The 20,149-nt window shown below is 39.9% G+C and overlaps 1 protein-coding gene across 5 annotated transcripts in view; it reads right to left on the reverse strand.

Annotated features, from left to right (window-relative positions):
- Positions 1–20,149, reverse strand: part of KANSL1 (KAT8 regulatory NSL complex subunit 1) — a gene marked incomplete at both ends in the record, with an annotated part of 103,360 nt that overhangs the window by 39,112 nt on the left and 44,099 nt on the right. For all 5 annotated transcript variants that reach the window (XM_084238911.1, XM_084238910.1, XM_084238908.1 and 2 more), the window contains one exon: positions 4,077–4,218. In XM_084238911.1, the coding sequence (XP_084095037.1) occupies positions 4,077–4,218 (142 nt within the window). The remainder of the gene's footprint in view (positions 1–4,076; positions 4,219–20,149) is intronic.

The following is a 20,149-nucleotide window of genomic DNA, read 5'->3' on the forward strand; positions in this document are numbered from 1 at the left end:
TCTCTTATTGAAAACACAACTTAAAAAAAAAAAAAAATGTGTGTGTGGGGGAAGAGGGATGACTGTGTACTGGTAGATGGAAACTAGACTTCTGGTGGTGACCATAAGACATAAAATGATGAACTATAAAGCTGCACACACCTGAAACTACGTGATATTATAAACAAATGTTACCTCAATTAAAAAAAATTTTTTAGATGAAGCCAGTATTTACATCTTCAAAAAGTCTTACCTTCCAACTCCCCTTTCAAAGACATATGCATAACTCTACAGCTGACCACCAAACCTAGATTCACCTCAAGGGCAATATGATATACATGCCCATGCAACTCTGGCAACTCTTGGGAAATGGGGAACACCAGCCCAACTTACTAACACACAGGGGATTTAAACTTCCTATTTCAGTAATTAAAAAAAAGGTTAAGTAAGCAATGACAGCAACTGCTGACAAAGCGAAACAGCTTTGGAGTCAGCTATCAAATCTCAGCTCTGCACTCACTGGGCTATATGACCACGAACAAAGTACTCGATCTATTTGGTCCTTAGTTTGTTTATCTTTACATCTGTGGTTAACACTAAAATGCTTAGCACAGTGTCTGGTCCATAGTAAATGCTAAGACTTCTATTGTTATGGGGTGATGCATAAAGACCAAACAAAATGTTAATACATCCTTTAGGGGAATTACACTGCTTTTTTGTTATACAGGGGTGAACAGTATCTGCCCCAAATTTGTGACCTTACCAGAAACACAATCATTGCATGTGTAATGAAGCCTCTTTAGGTTGGGTCCTAAATCCCAAAGTGATTGGTGTCCTTTTAAGAGGTAAATTTTGGAAAGAGACATGCAGGAAGTACATGGCCATGTGAAGACCAACCTAGACACTGGAATGACTTGGTTATAAAACTAGGGACACCAAGAATTGCAAGCAACAAGAAGAAGGATAAAGAGGCAAGGAAGGAGTCATCTCTAAAATCTTCAGAGGAGCATTGCCTGGCCTAGACCTTAACTACAGGATTTTAACTTTCAGTCAGAACTGTGAGAAAATTTCTGTGTTTGGGACTCCCTGGTGGGGCAAGGGATTAAGCATCACACTATGAAGCAATCCGCAGCCTCTGCAGCACGAGTTCGATCTCCGTTCTGCCAGGGAGAAACCCACATGGGCAGGCAGACCTCTCCTGCTGCTTCCCTCAGCAGTGTATTTCAGTCAATCTGCCTGTTCTGTTCCCCACTCTGTCTCTGGTGGATCCTCTCACCCCCCCACATCTCTGGCCTGTACCCCAGCTCTTGTATGCATAAATAAATAAATAAATCTTAAAAAAAAAAATTCTGTGTTTTAAGTGGACCGTTCAATTTGTGCCATACTTTGTCATAGCAACCTCAGTAAATGGATATATTTGTTTTAAAATGACACTGTATGAACATAAATATTTAATACAGTTGGGAATTTTCTTGACTTATTACTTATTGGGATTATTATTCTACTTTTACTCTCCCTGTCAGAACTCTCTAACAGACATTGTATATTCAGACTGTAAAGTAAATGTATATACAAATGTATTATAAAGTAAATGTACTAGACTATCTTAAACACCTTATTTTACAGACCATGAAACAGATGCTCAGAAATGGGACTCCCTCATGCAGATAGACACATGGCAGCAAAGCAAAGACTACAAAATCAAAGATTACCAAGTCAAAAGTCTGCTGTTTCTTTTATATGTTATTCCCTGAATGATAAAACTTGTTGGTAATCTATAAACACAGAATTTCAGGTTAACTACTTTCCAAATACTGAGAAACATCTAAGACTTTGGAAACCTTCTCAAAACTGCTCCAACATTACTGCTGAGTTATGATCTAAAAAAAGGCTAGGCATAATTCATTTCTAAAAAATGAAGCAGAAACCAAAACTGAGTTCAGAATATCTTCTCTCACACAGGTAGCAAGCCTGTAAACTGAGGTATACTGCACCAAAATATGCCTCTGATGTATGCATTAAGAACACTTTGACTTACATAAAGGTTTTTATTATGGTGTGCTTTAGTAATTTCAGTTAAGAGCATAATTAAAATAGCCAACAATGACCAGGAACAGAATACAGTCAATTAAAAAATGTCCCAACGTCCCACTTCCCCACAGCTCCTAAAGAAAGATAGGAAAAACATTCAGGGCTCATTTAACAAGATTATGCTTAAACAAATTATATGCATGCATATTTAAAAGGTGGATAAAAATACACTCAGATGTTTATAGTTAATTTTCAGTTTGGGATTTTAAGACTTTTTATTTTTTTATAAAGAGTAATTCACCGCAAAATTGATATTTGTACTTCTCTGTATTTCGTTTCCTAAGAAATGATAACAGTATTTCATCAATTCTAAGACAACCCCCCCCCCATTTCAGTATCCTTGAAATCAGGGTGCATCTAATAATTGATGGTGTGTCTTAGTTTAACTGAGAAACTTAGTTATACTTAGTGGAACATAAAACAACAGTATAGCTTATAATCAATAGTATCTTCAAATCTACACTATGATACTTTTATACTGGGAAAAGTAACACAAACAGCTGTATGTGTGACTATATAAAATAGCAAAGCAACAAATTTGACCACCATTGTACTAATCTCAGTTGTTACTGAGACTATTTCTCAATGGGCATTCCGATTTAACTACTAGCTATAAAAACCTAGGAACAGACACAGAAGATGTGTTCCTGGCAGAGTAAGACAGTGTTTTTCTCCTCAGGATAGGCATACGCCATCTTTCCTAGCTATTCTTACCATTCCAGTTCATATTCTATAAATCTCAAAATTCCCATTGTGAAGAAGAGTTAAGGAGAGAATAATATTCACGACTGTTGGTGAGAAGTTTCAGTTAAAATTCCTCATTTGCTCTAGCTAACTTTTAAGCAATTAAGTTAAAATTTGATGTATTCCCTACTGTCAGGGAAGAAGTTACTTAAATAAATAAAAATTAAAAGCCTAAGTCCTCTGGACTTTCCCCTAAATATAATATATTCCACTGACATGCCGGAGACTGAGGTAAACCCAGTTTTTTATATATATATATATATATATGTATGTATATACGTATATATGTATGTATATAAATGGGTTTATACACACACACACACATCAGTGGTATTTCTGGAAGATCATAAAACTTTTACCTCAAATCTCATCATTTTATCCATCTGATCAGAGAATCACCCTTTAAAACTTTTAGCCTACTCACTGATTTAATGCAGGCAGCTCACAGCACAGCATTTTTCTTAAGGATTTGACCAGCACTTAGACTGAACAAAAGTATAGTGGTATTTATGTTTAAGAGCAGTAGATTCCTTGTGCAGACTTATATATCAAATCATAGAGTTCAACTGCATCAAGCTAATACAAAAAATACCTTACAAGAATGTAAACTCCCCAAAAGTAGGACTTTCATTCAACACTGTGATCCCACCACTAAGGATGCCTAGGCATAATAGGAGGCAGGCACTCAAATATCTGTTGAGAGTATTTCTTTTTCTATGCACACTTATTCCTCTGTCAAACCAAAATTGAGCAGAGGATTTTTTTCTAAGTTGATTTTTAGGAAGAAAAACTACACAGTGTCACTGCTCAAGTAAGAATCAGTCCTCTGAAGACAGGAGGGCACAAGAAATCAAAATCCTAACCACCAATGTCTAGTTTTGTCTCAAAAATCTTTCAGGAAAAACTTCGCATGATGAAAATCCTCACTCAGAACCATTTTTCCATTAATACAACATTACAGTGATAGTTAATAATTTGTATTATATTTCATTTTCTTATGATTCCCTCCTCCCCACTCCCACAACTTAGATGCAGAAACTGCTTTGTTCTAAACACATGTTCAATTTAACATGATATAATAACAGTGTTATCTGCACTATACTAAGTAACATCAGGCGCTTAAAACAGATTAAACCACTCTATCAGGTCATATTAAACCATTCTCTTTGACACAGTTAAGAGCTATGCTATTGCAGGACGGGAGAAAAGGGATAATGGTAGTTTTTAGTGGGGCTGAAAAAGACCAGACACTTGTCCCTTACCTTATTAGCACGTATCTGCTTGTAAATATCTGTTTGTTGCCGAATTCGATATTCCAAGTCAGAAACGTGAGCCTGAAGCCAATTCCAGCGGCTGACGATAGCTGCTCGATCTGCAGCCCATCTCCATTCTGACCTGCGCCTCCTAAAAGAAAATAAACTGAGTGAAATCCAAGAGCAGCAGCAACATACATAACAAATGCAGGTGGGTGGGTTTTAACATTTTAAAGGTCCAATAAATTCCACATCTGAACATTTAAATTCTAATAAAATGCTTAATAGGGTTTTTAATGGAAGCTAACAAGCAGATTCAAAAATTCACATGGAAAAAAGGACCAACAATTCCAAAACTAAAGCAAGTGTGGTGGAAACTACTTAGCTAACAGGTTTATTGTAAAGCTGTAATAATTACAGTAGCACAGAACAACAGAAGAACAATGAAACATACTACAGAGCCCAGAAACCTAAAACTGGATTTATTAGGGAAAGACTGAGCCATTCAACAGGCGGTGAAATTAGTTCTCTTCTTCAATGATATTAATTTCATTATTTTGGAATTCTCACGTCTTGAAAAACCAAACCTAAAGAAGAATGTCTTTTAAACTTCAGAACAGGCCTCCCTGGTGGTGTAAGGTGTTAAGTCTCAGCACTATGAAGCTACCCGTAGCCATTGTGGCCTGAGTTCAATCCCTGGCCAGCAAACTGACCCACATGGTGCAGCCAGACCTCCCCTGTCTTGCCCGCTGCTCCCCTCAGCAGTGTATTTCAGTCAAGCTGACTGTTCTGCTCCCCTGTCTCTGGTGAATCCTCTCATCTCCTCCTCCTGCACCTGTCGCCTGCACCCCAGTTCTTATATGCATAAATAAAAATGTTTTTTTAAAAAAACTTCAGAATAGGGAAAGATTTCTTAAATAAGACAGAAAAAATTAGCCAAATTACTAGATCTTTTTAAGTCAAAAGGTAAAGAAAGCACTGGTTGTTAGAAACAGCTGTAAAACACCTAACTAAAGATTAAATATCAGTACAAAGGATTCCAACAAATAGGTTAAAAATGACAATAAAAGCCCAATAAACACGTAAAAATACGCCATGCCCCATTAGATTTTGTCTACGTTATCAGAACGAGGTAAAACATTAAGTCATTTCAGGGCCCTCACTGGAGGTGCAAAGGGTTGGGTCTCACCACTATGAAGCAATCCACAGCCACCGCAGCAGGAGTTCGATCCCCCACCAGGGCTAAGTAGATCCCCCCACATGGCTCAGTAGATCTCTCCTGTCCCACCCTCTGTTCCCCTCAGCAGTGTATTTCAGTATGTCTGTCTGTTCTGCTCCCCATTCTGCCCCACCTCTGGCCTACGCCCCAACTCTTGTATGCATGAATAAATAAATCTTTTTTTTTTTTTAAGTCATTTCAAAACCAGACTGTAAAAATCCATGTGTTGGTCAAACGTGGAAAACAGCAACTGATGGTGGTAACAATACATTGACGGTAACAATAAAAACCAGGACCAGGGCCTCCCCGGTGGTGCACCAGGTTTAGCATGCGTTTGATTCCCAGCCGGCCAGGGAGAAACCACATGGCACAGCAGACCTCTCCTGTCTCTCGCCCACTGCTCCCCTCAGCGGTGTCTTCAGTCCATCTGCCTGTTCTGTTCCCCGCTCTGTCTCTGGTGAATTCTCTCACCCTTCTGCGCCTCTGGCCTATACCCCAGTTCTTGTATAAATAAATAAATCTTAAAAAAAAAAAAAAAAAAAAGCCAGGACCAATATTGTTGAAGAGTTATTTGGAGATACCGACTAGGTGGAAAAGCGCATCCTCAACCTTTATGACATTCTATTTCTGGGAATATAACTCGCACATCTGCATGAAGAAACAGGTACAAATAGATTCTGTAATAGCTAAAAATCAGTGACAATCTGATTTGCTAAAGTAGGGAACTAATAAATAAACTAAGATTTACTTCTTTAAAGTATTTTTCTACAGCAATAAAAACAAAGTAACTGGAACTATTTGTATTAACATGATTAAATCTCAGAAGATAATGTTGAAAAACTCATAAAAACTAAAAATAAAGTACCATTATACACATACATAAGTTGTTAAGGAATTTAATGGAATTACTTAATCGATTATCACTACTGTAACAAATACATCTCACCAATGCTGAATGGAGAAACTCTATGAAAACAATTTTAAAAAGTAACCATACATTGTTACCAACACACAAAAAGTAAATATCTAAAAATATGCATACAACTGATACACAACAATTTCAGGACTGGGGTCCTTATTACCTTTGGGAAAAAGAAAGGAAAAGCTGGATTTTAGCTCTACCTATAATGTTTGACTAGTTTGAACACTGTAAAAAAATATTAGTATAAGAAACATATCTTCTTTTTAAAGTACCATTATCTGCTTTACTGCTGGCTCGTTCTAGCCCAAGTGCAGTAAAGGACATCAAGAGAGCAAGTATAGGGCCTCCCCGGTGGCGCAGCGGTTGAGCGCTGGGTTGCGAAACTGCGCGCGGCCTCTGCGGCACCGGTTCGATCCCCGGCTGCTCCCCGGCCACCAGAGGAGGGTCCCACATGGCGTGCAGACCTCTCCTGCCGCCCGCTGCTCCCCTCAGCAGTGTACTTCGGTCCTTCTGCCTGCTCTGCTCCCCGCTCTGGCTCTGGTGAATTCTCTCACCCTCCCGCGCTTCTGACTGTACCCAGTGCATGCATAAACAAAACAAACAAACAAACCAGCAAACAAATAAATAAAGCATGCCTCTAAAAAAAAAAAAAAAAAAAACCTGGATCACTCCCCAACTATAAAAATGCTCAGCCTTTCTAAATATGCAGCTACTTAACCCTCATTTCCCATTTCCAACTTTCATTACTCTTGAAGTTTCACCACTTTCTATATCCTGCAATTCTCTTGGTTATAGAGAATTGTTTCATTTTTGAAATTATTACAGTCTTCATCTATCACTATTGGGCTACTTCAATAACCTCCTTTGCTATTACTCCCAACATAAGTCATATGCTACTTTATCTAAATAAAGTGCCTTCAAATCTTATTTCTTCCTATCACTCTAATGTGTAAGAAACCACAAAGGAGTGAGATATTGTAACAGACAAATTATAGTTAAAACGTGATTAATAAAATCAACACAACATCTATTTAATGACAGTTTATTTACAAATTCAATTAATGATCGTGGCTAACCAAATTAAAATCCTAATGTGGAAAAGCAAAGTGAAGGTTTTTTTTTTTTTTTAAGATTTATTTTATATAGGAACCGGGGTACAGGCCAGATGCGCGGGAGGGTGAGAGGATTCACCAGAGACAGAGCAGTGAGCAGAACAGGCAGATGTACTGAAAAACACTGCTGAGGGGAGCAGCGGGCGAGACAGGAGAGGTCTGCCACGCCATGTGGGATTCTCCCTAGCCAGCTGGGATTGAATCCGCGCTGCAGAGGCTGTGGACAGCTTCACAGTGCAGCACTCAACCACCTGCGCCACCAGGGAGACCCACAAAGGGAAGATATTTCTTGGCCAACTTTACAGCACTTCCTTCTTGGGGGGTGGGAGGATGACAAAAGAATCCTGGCAGTCTCCCTTAATGAATTCAACTCTTTTCTGTGGTTATATTTTAATAGTTCTTTCTACAGGGTTAGCAGAATATTACCACATATCCAGATCTTAGGCTGTTCAAGGGATCTAAGAATATATTTTATTGTATTTACATGAAAAATCATTTCTTCTAAAATAGCTCATAGGATCAATACAGGGGCTTTAACATAAGGAGATTTAACCTCTCTTAAATACTCCTTTTTTAATTACAAATTAGATTATGCATTGAATATTCAAAGGGGTCACTGATATAGAAACTTTTCTATTACACCATATAAAGTAATGACCTGAATCACTTAACTCAGATGTGGTCACTGATTTTTGTAAAATAAAAGCACTAAGAAACCTAATTTTCTGCTAACGGAGAACAGTTTGCAGCACTGTAAGAATTATCACAATGTCAATGTAACTAATGAAAAGTTTTTTTTTAAATTTATTTATTTATACAAGAACTGGGGTACAGGCCAGATGTGCGGGACAGTGAGAGGATTCACCAGTGACAGAGCAGGGAACAGAACAGGCAGACTGACTGAAATGCACTGCTGAGGGGAGCAGCGGGCTGCAGGAGAGGTCTGCGCCCCATGTGGGACCCTCGCCTGGTGGCCGGGGATCGAACCGGCGCTGCAGAGGCTGTGGGCAATTTCACAACCCAGCGCTCAACTGCTGCGCCACCGGGGAGGCCCCCATTAATGAAAAAGTTTTTTACTGTCAATTTATTAATGAGTACAACAAGAGATTATTATGTACTAATTAATACATCTACTCTTTGTATTCGCTAAACCCTATCCTTCAATGCCTACAGCACTACCACAAACAGTAGAACAGATAGCAATATTTATTTCCTCAAAGATAAACTACAGTAAAATCTAAATGTAACACAATAACTATTCAAACGTCTGATCTACCACTGTCTATAATTAAGTCACCTGGTTCTATTCCAACCTGAAACATCTGTAAGTCCAAAACAACAGTGCTGGTAGACTTTAAGTGATCTAGAAAAAAATTTAAATCTGATTAAAGTAGCAACAAATATGAAGGCTTGAATGGTGGTAATTTCATCTTTGAGTCATATTTCAGTCCCATCTCCAATTCTTTCCTTTTATGCAAGCAAAGGTTCGATCACACTTCAGTAAAATGTCCACAGCAAGTTCTAGAGCACCATGTTAACCAAAATCTGATATAAATTATTTGCTAGAAGTCTATGACTTCCAGATGTGCAAGAAGTCTGAGACACCAAAATTTTGAAAAGTACCAGTTTTTTTTTTTTTTAAAGATTTATTTATTTGTGCATACAAGAACCAGGGTACAGGCAGATGTGTGGGAGGGTGAGAGCATTCACCAAAGACAGAGTGGGGAGGGCCTCCCCGGTGGCGCAGCGGTTGAGCACTGGGTTGCGAGACTGCGCGCGGCCTCTGCAGTGCCGGTTCGATCCCCGGCTGCTCCCCGGCCACCGGAGGAGGGTCCCACATGGCGTGCAGACCTCTCCTGCCGCCCGCTGCTCCCCTCAGCAGTGTACTTCGGTCCTTCTGTCTGCTCTGCTCCCCGCTCTGGCTCTGGTGAATTCTCTCACCCTCCCGCACTTCTGACTGTACCCAGTGCATGTATAAACAAAACAAACAAACAAACCAGCAAACAAATAAATAAAGCATGCCTCTATTAAAAAAAAAAAAAAAAAAAGACAGAGTGGGGAACAGAATAGGCAGACTGACAAAATACACTGCTGAGGGGCACAGAGGGTGTGACAGGAGAGGTCTGCCGCACCATGTGGGATCCTCGCCAGCCGGCCGGGATAGAACCTGTGCTGCAGAGGCTGCGGATAGCTTCACAGCACTGTGCTCAACTGCCTGCGCCACCAGGGGAGGCCCAGAAAAAACTGTCAGTTCTTTAGATGACTTATATAACCTAAAGAAAAAGGTAAAATTAAGATCACCCTTGAACATCCAGTTTACTATAAGCTAGAATCACAGTTATTGAGGGTAAGCATTTCTATGGGACAGGCATAGAAAATTTTGACATTACTGAGAGTCACATTTTTTAAGAAGTACTATATACAAATATTTTCTACCAAGCTCAGGCAATGTGAAAGGAACTGGGGCAAGGGCAGGAAGAGTGATTCAGGCCAAAGTGTCACACTATTATTTACATGATCCTAAACAGGTATACTGATGCCTGGAAATAACATCATCTGCCTCACAGAGTAGCATTCAGAAAATGATGTAATCCTGGGCCTCCCCTGGTGGCGCAGTGGTTGAGTGCTGGTCTGCAAAGCTGCCCACAGCCTCTGCAGCGCTTGTTCGATCCCCAGCCACCGGGCGAGGGTCCCACATGGCGCGAAGACCTCTCCTGCAGGCCGCTGCTCCCCCCAGCAGTGTACTTCATCTGTCTGTCTATTCTGTTCCCCGCTCTGGTGAATTCTCTCACCCTCCCATGCTTCTGACTGTACCCAGTGCTTGTATAAGTTAAGTAAAAAAGAAAAAAATTAAAAAAAAAAGAAAGAAAAAAAAGAAAATGATGTAATCCTAACTGCAAAATACAATATGTACATTAGAAAAGAACAACTATTTAATAACTCTAACCTCAGATTTGGTTTCCATATGATAAAAAATACAAAAGAGGAAGGGAAAAAGAAGAAACATACTTCTAAGGCACAAATTCAAGAAATAGGTATTTTCAGTAGGCAACGTAATTTTGAGTTTGTTGAGCACTGGACTTCATAATAGATGTTCTTCTCTCCCCCCCCCTCCAGATTTATTTATTTATATAAGCACTGGGTACAGTCAAAAGCACGGGAGGGTGAGAGAATTCACCAGAGCCAGAGCGGGGAACAGAACAGGCAGACTGACGAAATACACTGCTGAGGGGAGCAGTGGGCACGGCAGGTGAGGTCTGTGCGTCATGTGGGACCCTTGCCCAGCAGCCAGGGATCGAACCGGCGCTGCAGAGGCTGCGGGCAGCTTCGCAACCCAGAGCTCAACCACTGTGCCACCAGGGGAGGCCCCATAATAAAAGTTCTAAAGAGAAAAACTTTAGTACAGGGGGAAAAAATAGAACCAAATTATCCAACATTAAATATCTCATGTATTTTAGCTGTAAAATAACGCCCAGAAAAAAATTCAGAGACTTGGTGAAGAGAACATTTGTATCAGGTCTTTCTAACTAGGTTACATCAGCTTTTCAGAGAGATTTATATTAACAGGAAACAAAGGTACCAGAGCCAATTCTAAATTGCCAATTCACCCTGATAAGGACTCTTGGGGTTGAACACACAATCTTTTTGTCTTACAGTTTAACCCAGATCACCTATAAAACCAAAATGAGATTTGTGTATTTTACTAGATCATTTCAGCCAGGCTTTCAACCCACCATGAATACTTCTTCCCTTCCCCCTTCCATTTAACAAATATTTAAATACCTACTATTTACCAGGGATTATAACTAAATGCTGGGAATACAATAACAACAAACATAAAAACTGCAGCTCATTAAGCTTTTTAATGGGGAAGACAAATATTAATAAGCAATCATGTGAAATGTGAGATAAGAAGTCATAATTATGACATCAGGTTTAGATTAGGGGATTTGGAAGACTCTTTTGTGGTATAAACATTTAATTTGAGCTCCTGAAAATAAATTAGGACATACAAAGGCAAATTTGCCAGGGATAGTGGCAAGGGGATATAGAAGATATTAGGCACTATATGTCTTAGGAAGAAGAAAGGAACTGGTAGGCATGTTATGTAGCTGGAGCTCAGGGAATAAACAAGGGGCTCTTGTGCTGAAAGTGACAATGAATATAGGCAAGCAGATAGGGTCAGGTCAGATAGAACACTACCATCATGTTAATTTTATGAATAATATAAGCAGTCCTAATCTTGGCTCATGTTCTTTCATTTATCTCAGATTTTTTAAATGAAAAATTTCAAATACAAATTAAAGGATAAAAATTTCAAACACAAGTCATCAAATGACTTCAAATTAATCAACCCAAAAGCCAAAGCAATCTCATCTGTAACATCCATCCACACATGCCTATGGGTTAATTTTGAATGACAATTGCAAGTATTTCCTTATGTATCTCTAAAAGCTAGATTTATGTCAATTTCCTGTATTATATGAACTGGGCTGTCCCAATCAGTCAAGTAAGACCCACACATTGTATTTGATTAATACATCAAGTTCATAATAGATAGCCTCTTTTTTTTCTTTGCAGTTTTTTCGTGCAAGAGACAGAGCTATCTTTCCTTTATGATTTCCCACATTGTAGACTTTCCTTATACCCTTGTCACTAAGACTATACTTTTGAAGTTTAAACTGACAACTCTAAACTACCTTTAGTCTGACATATAGTATTCTGCAGATCAGTTGATTACAACTCTTTCGTATACATACTGTGTAATGTTCCATACATAATAAAATCAAGAAATACAGTAATTCTGGGGTCTCCCTGATGGCGCAAGGGGGTAAGCACATCACTGTGAAGCTATCTGCATGAGTCAGAGCCTCAGCTGGCCAGGGAGCTATCCACATGGCACAGCAGACCTCTCCTGTCTTGCCCATTATCCCCTCAGCAGTGTATTTCAGTGGATCTTCCTGTTCTGCTCTCCACTGTCTCTGGAGAATCCTCTTACCCTCCCATACCTCTGGCCTGTACCCCAGCTCTTGAATGCCTAAAAATAAATCTTCAAAAAACATATATAGTAATTCTTCAACACAGCCCCCCTCAGTAGTACTCAGACCAATCTGTCATACCCTATGCAAATTCCTGACTGAAAACATCCAGGAACATCTTTGATTCCAAAATCCCATCTCCCACATTCCTCTGGGAATATCTTTCCTGGTACACTATACCTTATAATTCATTACTTTTTACTTTCTAAAGCTTATTAGTGTGATCCTCTTATTTTTGTTATTTATGTGTTCCATATTTCCAACAACTAGATTATCCATAACTCCTTCTACCATGTGTTTTAACTGTAAATCAATTTTCAATGGTATCTGAACACATGAAGTTTACTAACGAGGAACTCCAGGGAAATATAAAAAAATTACTGCTTAATTTTCAAACTGTTAAAAACAAAACAAAAACAAAACAAAAAACCCCCACAAAAACAAACAAACAAAACCTGACTAAATGACTAAAGCCTAAGCCTGAAAGTATCCTAATGGAGTAAAAATGCAACATGACAAAGAAGAGTGGGAGTGGCCTACAGTCCTTTGGCTGGCTATAAAACTAAAAAGGGAATCTGAGTCTGAGATTTTTTTTTTAAAGATTTATTTATACAAGAACCGGGGTACAGGCCAGAGGTGTGGGGGGGTGAGAGGATTCATCAGAGACAGAGTGGGGAACAGAACAGGCAGACTGACTGAAATACACTCCTAAGGGGAGCAGCGGGCGAGACATGAGAGGTCTGCTGCGCCATGTGGGGATCTCCCTACCCGGCTGGGAATTGAACCGGCACTGTAGAGGCTGCGGACAGCTTCACAGCGCTTTGCTCAACCCGCTGTGCCACTGGAGAGGCCCTGAGTCTAAGCTTAAAAACAAAACACTCACCTAGTTACATACAGTGTCTTTTTTATTTTTTTTTTAAATTAAGTTCTTCAGTTCTTTCTTTTTTTTTTTTTTTTTTTAAAGATTTATTTATTTATTTATACAAGCACTCGGTACAGTCAGAAGCGCAGGAGGGTGAGAGAATTCACCAGAGCCAGAGCAGGGAGCAGAACAGGAACAGACAGACTGACGAAATACACTGCTGAGGGGAGAAGTGGGCGCGGCAGGAGAAGTCTGCACAACATGTGGGACCCTTTCCAGCAGCTGGGGATGGCTGGGGATCAAACCGGTGCTGCAGAGGCTCTGGGCAGTTTCGTAGCCTGGTGCTCAACCACTGCGCCACCAAGGGAGGCCCTGGGAGGTATTCTTTAAGACCAGAAGAAAATTCAGAAATTAATTTTTTTAAATGATCTGGTATTATCTAATTAAGAATTCCACACTCTGATCTAGTACTACCAATTTTCATGATTCCATACCAATATAATGACATTTACAACTGGGGAAACTGAAGACAGTAACATTATGAAGGGTGAATAAACCACAGCACACCTATCATAAAGAATGTTCTGGGCCTCCCTGGTGGCACAGCGGTTGAGCGCTGGGTTGCAAAGCTGCCCGCAGCCTCTGCAGCGCCGGTTTGATTCCCGGCTGCTCCTCGGGCACCAGAGGAGGGTCCCACATGGCATGCAGACCTCTCCTGCCTCTCCCTCTGCTCCCCTCAGCAGTGTACTTTGGTCCTTCTGGCCTGCTCTGCTCCCCACTCTGGCTCTGGTGAATTCTCTCACCCTCCCGCACTTCTGACTGTACCCAGTGCTTGTATAAATAAATAAATAAATAAATAAATAAATCTTGGGGGGGGAAAAAGCTATATAATCATCAAGAATGGATTAGCGGGCCTCCCCGGTGGCGCAGCGGTTGAGCGCTGGGTTGCGAAGCTCCCCGCGACCTCCACAGCACTGGTTCAATCCCCGGCTGCTCCCCGGGCACCGGAGGAGGGTCCCACATGGCGCGCAGACCTCTCCTGCCGCCCGCTGCTCCCCTCGGCAGTGTGCTTCGGTCCTTCTGCCTGCTCTGCTCCCTGCTCTGGTGAATTCTCTCACCCTCCCGCACTTCTGACTGTACCCAGTGCATGTATAAACAAACAAACAAATAAATAAATAAAATATGTGCCTCTTTAAAAAAAAAAAATTAAAAAAAAAAGAATGGATTAGCTTTTTACAAATTAACTTGAAATGATATAAAAATACACCGTTCATTTTTAACAAGGAAAATTCAAGCATGCTCCTTCTTTTGGCTTTCAAAAAGGAAAAATGAAAAAAGCAAAAGCACATGAGTGCAAAAAAAGATATGGAAGGAAACACAAAGTGCTGACAGATGTTAGAAATTAAGTTTTTCTTTATAAAGACCTATGCTGTATGTTCTGAGCACATTCTATTTTTTTAAATTTTATGGAATATAATTTTATTTTTAAGACTTACTTATTTATGCATGCAAGAAGTAGGATATAGGCCACAGATGTAGAGGGAGAGAGGATTCACCAGAGAGAGTGGGGAGCAGAACAGGCAGATGTACTGAAATACACTGCCGAAGGGAGCAGCAGAGGAGGTCTGCTGTGCCATGTGGGTTTCTCCAAGCACATTCTATTTTTATGATTATGACAAAAAAATTTAAGGTAAATTAAAACAATTTTTGAAAGATGAGTACCTAGGAAAGAACATGGGATAGACAAACTGAAGCCCCCTGAATGCCAAGAATTAACTCCTACTTTTCTGTGGCATAAAGATGAGAAGGCCAAACAAGGAAGATAACCTCCCTTCAAGAGAGTCTTTTTTGAGAACATGTGTTTTCTTTATCAGCTGTTCTTAGGGTTATTTTTGTTCCCAGAGGATATCTGGCACATACGGAGACATTTTTGGTTGATTACACTGGGGAGAGGGTAATAAGGCATTTTTAATGGGTAGAGGCCAGTGATGCTGTTATAGGGCAGAGAGAGGGGTACCCTAGAACCCCCAAATCTGCCTATTCTAAATAGGTTCTGCCATCTACTGTACCAAGACAAAACATGTAAGACATTTAATGGAAAGGAACTTTAATACAATTAGTGAACAATACAGAAAAGACAAAGAATACAGTTTCTAAAGCACCAAAGTTACCGATCTCCTCCTGGGTAAATGTCTAGCCAAACAGGATTGGCCCAGAGCAAGGCCTGAAAGCTTGCCCCAAGTCTAAAGCACCTACTGGCGGGGACCCATAGAAAGGGTCAGAACCAGCCAGACAAGTCTGGGAGGAAAAGACCAAAATCAAAACCAAGATAAAAGTTTCCACTGTTAACCTCCCCCAAGGTCTCTCATCCACATCTGTTTTAACCAGTCCAGGACCAAAAACCAACTGCAGCTTCTTCACATGTCTATCTGCTCCATGTGCCCCCTTTCAGGTCTCCTCATTGCTCTCCATCCTGCTTCCTTCCTTCCTCAGTCTCCTCTCCTCCTTTTTCTCCTCCCTGTTCAGCTTCACCCTCCATTGGGTGGGGCAGGAAACCTGGAAACTCCCCTTTTCCTGGGCACTACCCTGTTACAATGCTGCTAAACTTACTACATTACACAGGGAGGGATTAAGTCCTCCCAATAATAAAATATCAACAGAGCTGAGGTAGCAAACTCCACTCTGAATGAATCATTGTTAAGGATAAACTCATATTTCCCAAATTAATCCTTCCTTTTGGTTCCATCAAGGCCCCCCACACTAATCAGCAAAATCTTAAGGTTATTTCATAATAAGATGAATGGCAAGGGAGAAGTTTAGGCTGTGACCCATCATTTAAACAATGAAACAGAATACAACAGAAAATATTAAGAACATGTAATATGTAGAACATCTGTGTTAAGGGTAAGGAATTCTTGTTTCAGTTAGGTGTATGCAAACCAGTGGATCTCCAGATTCACCTTGTAAATACAAAGAACCACTTGAACTTGTCTTACTATATAAGTCATGCTTAAACTGGACCTTAATGCCACTGCTCAGTTCTCTTACCTACACTATAAATCAAGTGAGCTGGACTAAAAAGCTACAAAGTAGCTTTATAAAAGTTGGTGAACCTTTGACCATTATCATGAAATACATCCTGTATGCAGAACTGTAATTATAGTTGCAAATGGGAATATTATTTATACCTAGACAGAGATCTGTAAGGCTCAACTCACTCCAGATGCTTCACAAAATTCTTTCTGCAATTATAAGACTCATAAAGATCCTAGGACCTTAATCAAGTCATGATGTCAAATCCAAATCCTGTCACTCTCCTGGAATATGCCAAAAATTTGAACCTGAGGGCCTCCCCGGTGGCGCAGCGGTTGAGCGCTGTGTTGCGAAACTGCACGCGGCCTCTGCGGCGCCGGTTCGATCCCCGGCTGCTCCCCGGCCACCGGAGGAGGGTCCCACATGGCGTGCAGACCTCTCCTGCCGCCCGCTGCTCCCCTCAGCAGTGTACTTTGGTCCTTCTGCCTGCTCTGCTCCCCGCTCTGGCTCTGGTGAATTCTCTCACCCTCCCGCGCTTCTGACTGTACCCAGTGCATGTATAAACAAAACAAACAAACAAACCAGCAAACAAATAGGTAAAGCATGCCTCTATATAAAAAAAAAAAAAAAAAAAAAAATTGAACCTGAAAGAAACTTTAGAGATGACCTCTAAGTACCTCAATTTTTAAATGATCAAAATGGCCCCCAAGAGTAAATTACATTCTCAGAGTCGTAAGTCAATTCACAAACTCTGGAAGTAAACATCGGAAAATGATGCCCATATGAGGCATCTTGGCAGGCCACATGAGCAAAAGGCTACATTCTGAATTTAAAATTACTTTGGTTCCTTTTAACAAATTTACACAAGTAACTGACTCAATGTTGTCTTTTTAAAAATTTACAACAGAAAATCAACTGTTTTCTTTCTTTTTTAAAAAAGATTTATTTATTTATTTATACAAGCACTGGGTACAGTCAGAAATGCGGGAGGGTGAAAGAATTCACCAGAGCCAGAGCAGGGAGCAGAACAGGCAGAAGAGGTCTGCGCGCCATGTGGGACCCTCCTCCGGTGGCCGGGGAGCAGCCGGGGATCAAACCGGTGCTGCAGAGGCTGCGGGCAGCTTCGCAACCCAGCGCTCAACTGCTGCGCCTCTGGGGAGGCCCAACTGTTTTCTTTAAAAAATAAAAAGGGGGAGGGGCCTCCCTGCTGGCACAAGGGTTAGTTAAACACCGCACTATGAAGCAATGCGCAATCTCTGCAGTACATGTTTGATCCCCCGGCCAGCCAGGGAGAGACTTACATGGCACAGCAGACCTCTCCTGGCTCGAGTGTATTTCCATCGATCTTCCTGTTCTGCTCCCCAGTCTGTCTCTGGTGAATCATCTCACCCACCACACCTCTGGCCTGTACCCCAGTTCTTATATGCATAAATAAATAAATCTTTAAAAAAAAAAAAAACAAAGAAAATTAACTATTTTACAGACGTAGAACTGTTTGATCAATCCTACCATGTTTGACTTTTTCTCCTAGTAAAAATAAAGCCTAGTAATCTATTCTTAGAAATAAGCACAAAGGGCCTCCCCTGGTGGCACAGGCGCTACGCTGTGAGCTGTCCACAGCCTCTGCAGCGCTGGTTCGATCCAGCTGGCTGGCGAGGGTCCCACATGGCGTGGCAGACCTCTCCTGTCACGCCTGCTGCTCCCCTCAACAGTGTCAGTCTGCCTGTTCTGTTCCCTGCTCTGTCTCTGGTGAATCCTCTCACCATCCCGCGAATCTGACCTGTACCCCGGTTCTTGTATGTATGTATGTATGTATGTATAAATAAATACAAATAAATCTTAAAAAAAGAAATAAGCATAAAAACAGAAAAACACATACTTATCCAAATGATAACATCTATACTGAGTAAAGGATTCCACTACTAAAGGAAACCAAATCCCCAATCTAGTCTATATTTGCATGACCTGCAAATTTCCTCACTTGGAAAATTCATCTGTAGGGTTCTTCTAGCTCTAAAATTCTACTCATCTTTTGTCCTTAGTGTCACTTTATAAACAAGAGACCAAACATTTTGCTCATTTCACCATTTAAAGTATGTTCCTCCAAACACAGAGCCTACTAATTAATAACACACACAAATATCCTATATCAACATACGCTATCTTTTTAGTTAAAAGCTTTTATGAAATTATTTGTCTTGTAGCCAGGGAGTTTCTAAGTTACAAACGATCAATTTGTTTACTGTCAAAAGAGTACAGAATCAGCTTGGAAATAGATCCTAAGCAACACATTTTAAAAGTAGGACATCTACCTGAATCGGACTAGTTAAGTCGCAAAACAATCTTATTTTCAACTATTCTGAAGGAAGGAGGATACACGTTTCCAAATTTGCTTACCTAGGCCTAGAAAACTTTATCCCAATGCTCTTAAGCAGACTATCAATTTGACACCAAGAGCGCTACACTGTGATAGTTTGTAATAATTATTACCAGACAGTTTAGTTATGACTACATGCCAACATTTTATCACAAACTTATAAACAAAGTTTCCAATATGCTAATAATTCCTGTAGAAGTGTCTTAAAGGAAAAGGGAACAGCAAATCATTTCTATGAGTTGTGAAACTTTTCCTTTGAATTATCTCCTTTAGACTCAGACTTCTCTAAAGATTTGTCCAGGAAAGGGTCCAGTGGAATTTTGTGCTAAAGAAAACAAACTTGCTTGAATTTTTCTTTTATAATAGATATGTTTTTGTAACTAAGGCAAGAATTGTTGTTTTAAAAGAACAATAAGAAGCTACAACAGTTTTTCTTTCCCCTACCTACAGCAATGAAAACAGTGTAAGGTTATAGAAATCAGGAAACGGTTTTATATCAATACCCCCCAACACAAAAACTAAACACTAATTCTAGAAAAATTCTATCTAGAAAAATTCTCCTATCTATCTTAAAATCTCCAGAGAAAAACAAAGTAACAAACTAAAAACCAACATTATGAGAAGCAGAGTTCAAGGAAGCAGAAGTTACTGAAGTGGCCAGATACAAAACAATTATCTCAAAACTAAGATTCTTACATTCTTCTCAAAATCTGGTTTTGATAGTCTACTTCTCCTCTAAAAGAAATAAAACACAACAAAACATTCTTTTTACAGTAACTCAAGATTCACAACTCTTTTCATCTCTCAAGCCGGCATCAACCTTTTAATTGGTTCTCCTCAGCATTACCTGCATGTCTCTGCATCTACTCTTCAACGCTGAGTAAAAACTCAAAATTCCTGTACAATTCCTGACTTTTTCTCCTCTCATTTCATTCTGTCTTAAATTGATATGACCTGGATCACTATCTTCTCCCAAATATCCTTAGGCAATGTTTCCTTATTTCCTAAAAGTTATCTCTTCAGAGAAACCTTTGACTAACACAAAATGTAGGCACTGTTGCCACCCTTTTGAACTGTTTTCCACAACACTCAGCACTTGACACACATTTATTTGCTTACGACCTCTGTTCTTTCAATAATGTAAGTTGCCAGAGGGCAGGAATTCTTTGTTGTTTTATTCACTAAAGTACCACCTTAAAAGGTCTCCATGTGCCATAAGCACTCACTAAATGTATGCAAAATAAAAGAATACTGATAGGGACTGTGGGGAGGGAATACCCTACCCACCACAACCAAAAATATTTACTGAGGATTATTGGTTTATAGGTTTGATCCAATTTCAATTAAAATCCCAAAGAGATTTTTTTAAGGCAATATGACAAAGACTAGTAGATTTGACTGCACATACAAATGTGTAGTCTGTAATCAAAAAAAAAAAAAAAAAAGCCAACAAATTAAAAGCAAAAAGCTTAAGAAAACAATTTGCACTTAAAATCAATTCAAAAAGATGTAAGCAAA

This window comes from Talpa europaea, assembly GCF_964194135.1.
Source record: "Talpa europaea genome assembly, chromosome: 7".
Taxonomy (NCBI): Eukaryota; Metazoa; Chordata; class Mammalia; order Eulipotyphla; family Talpidae; genus Talpa; species Talpa europaea.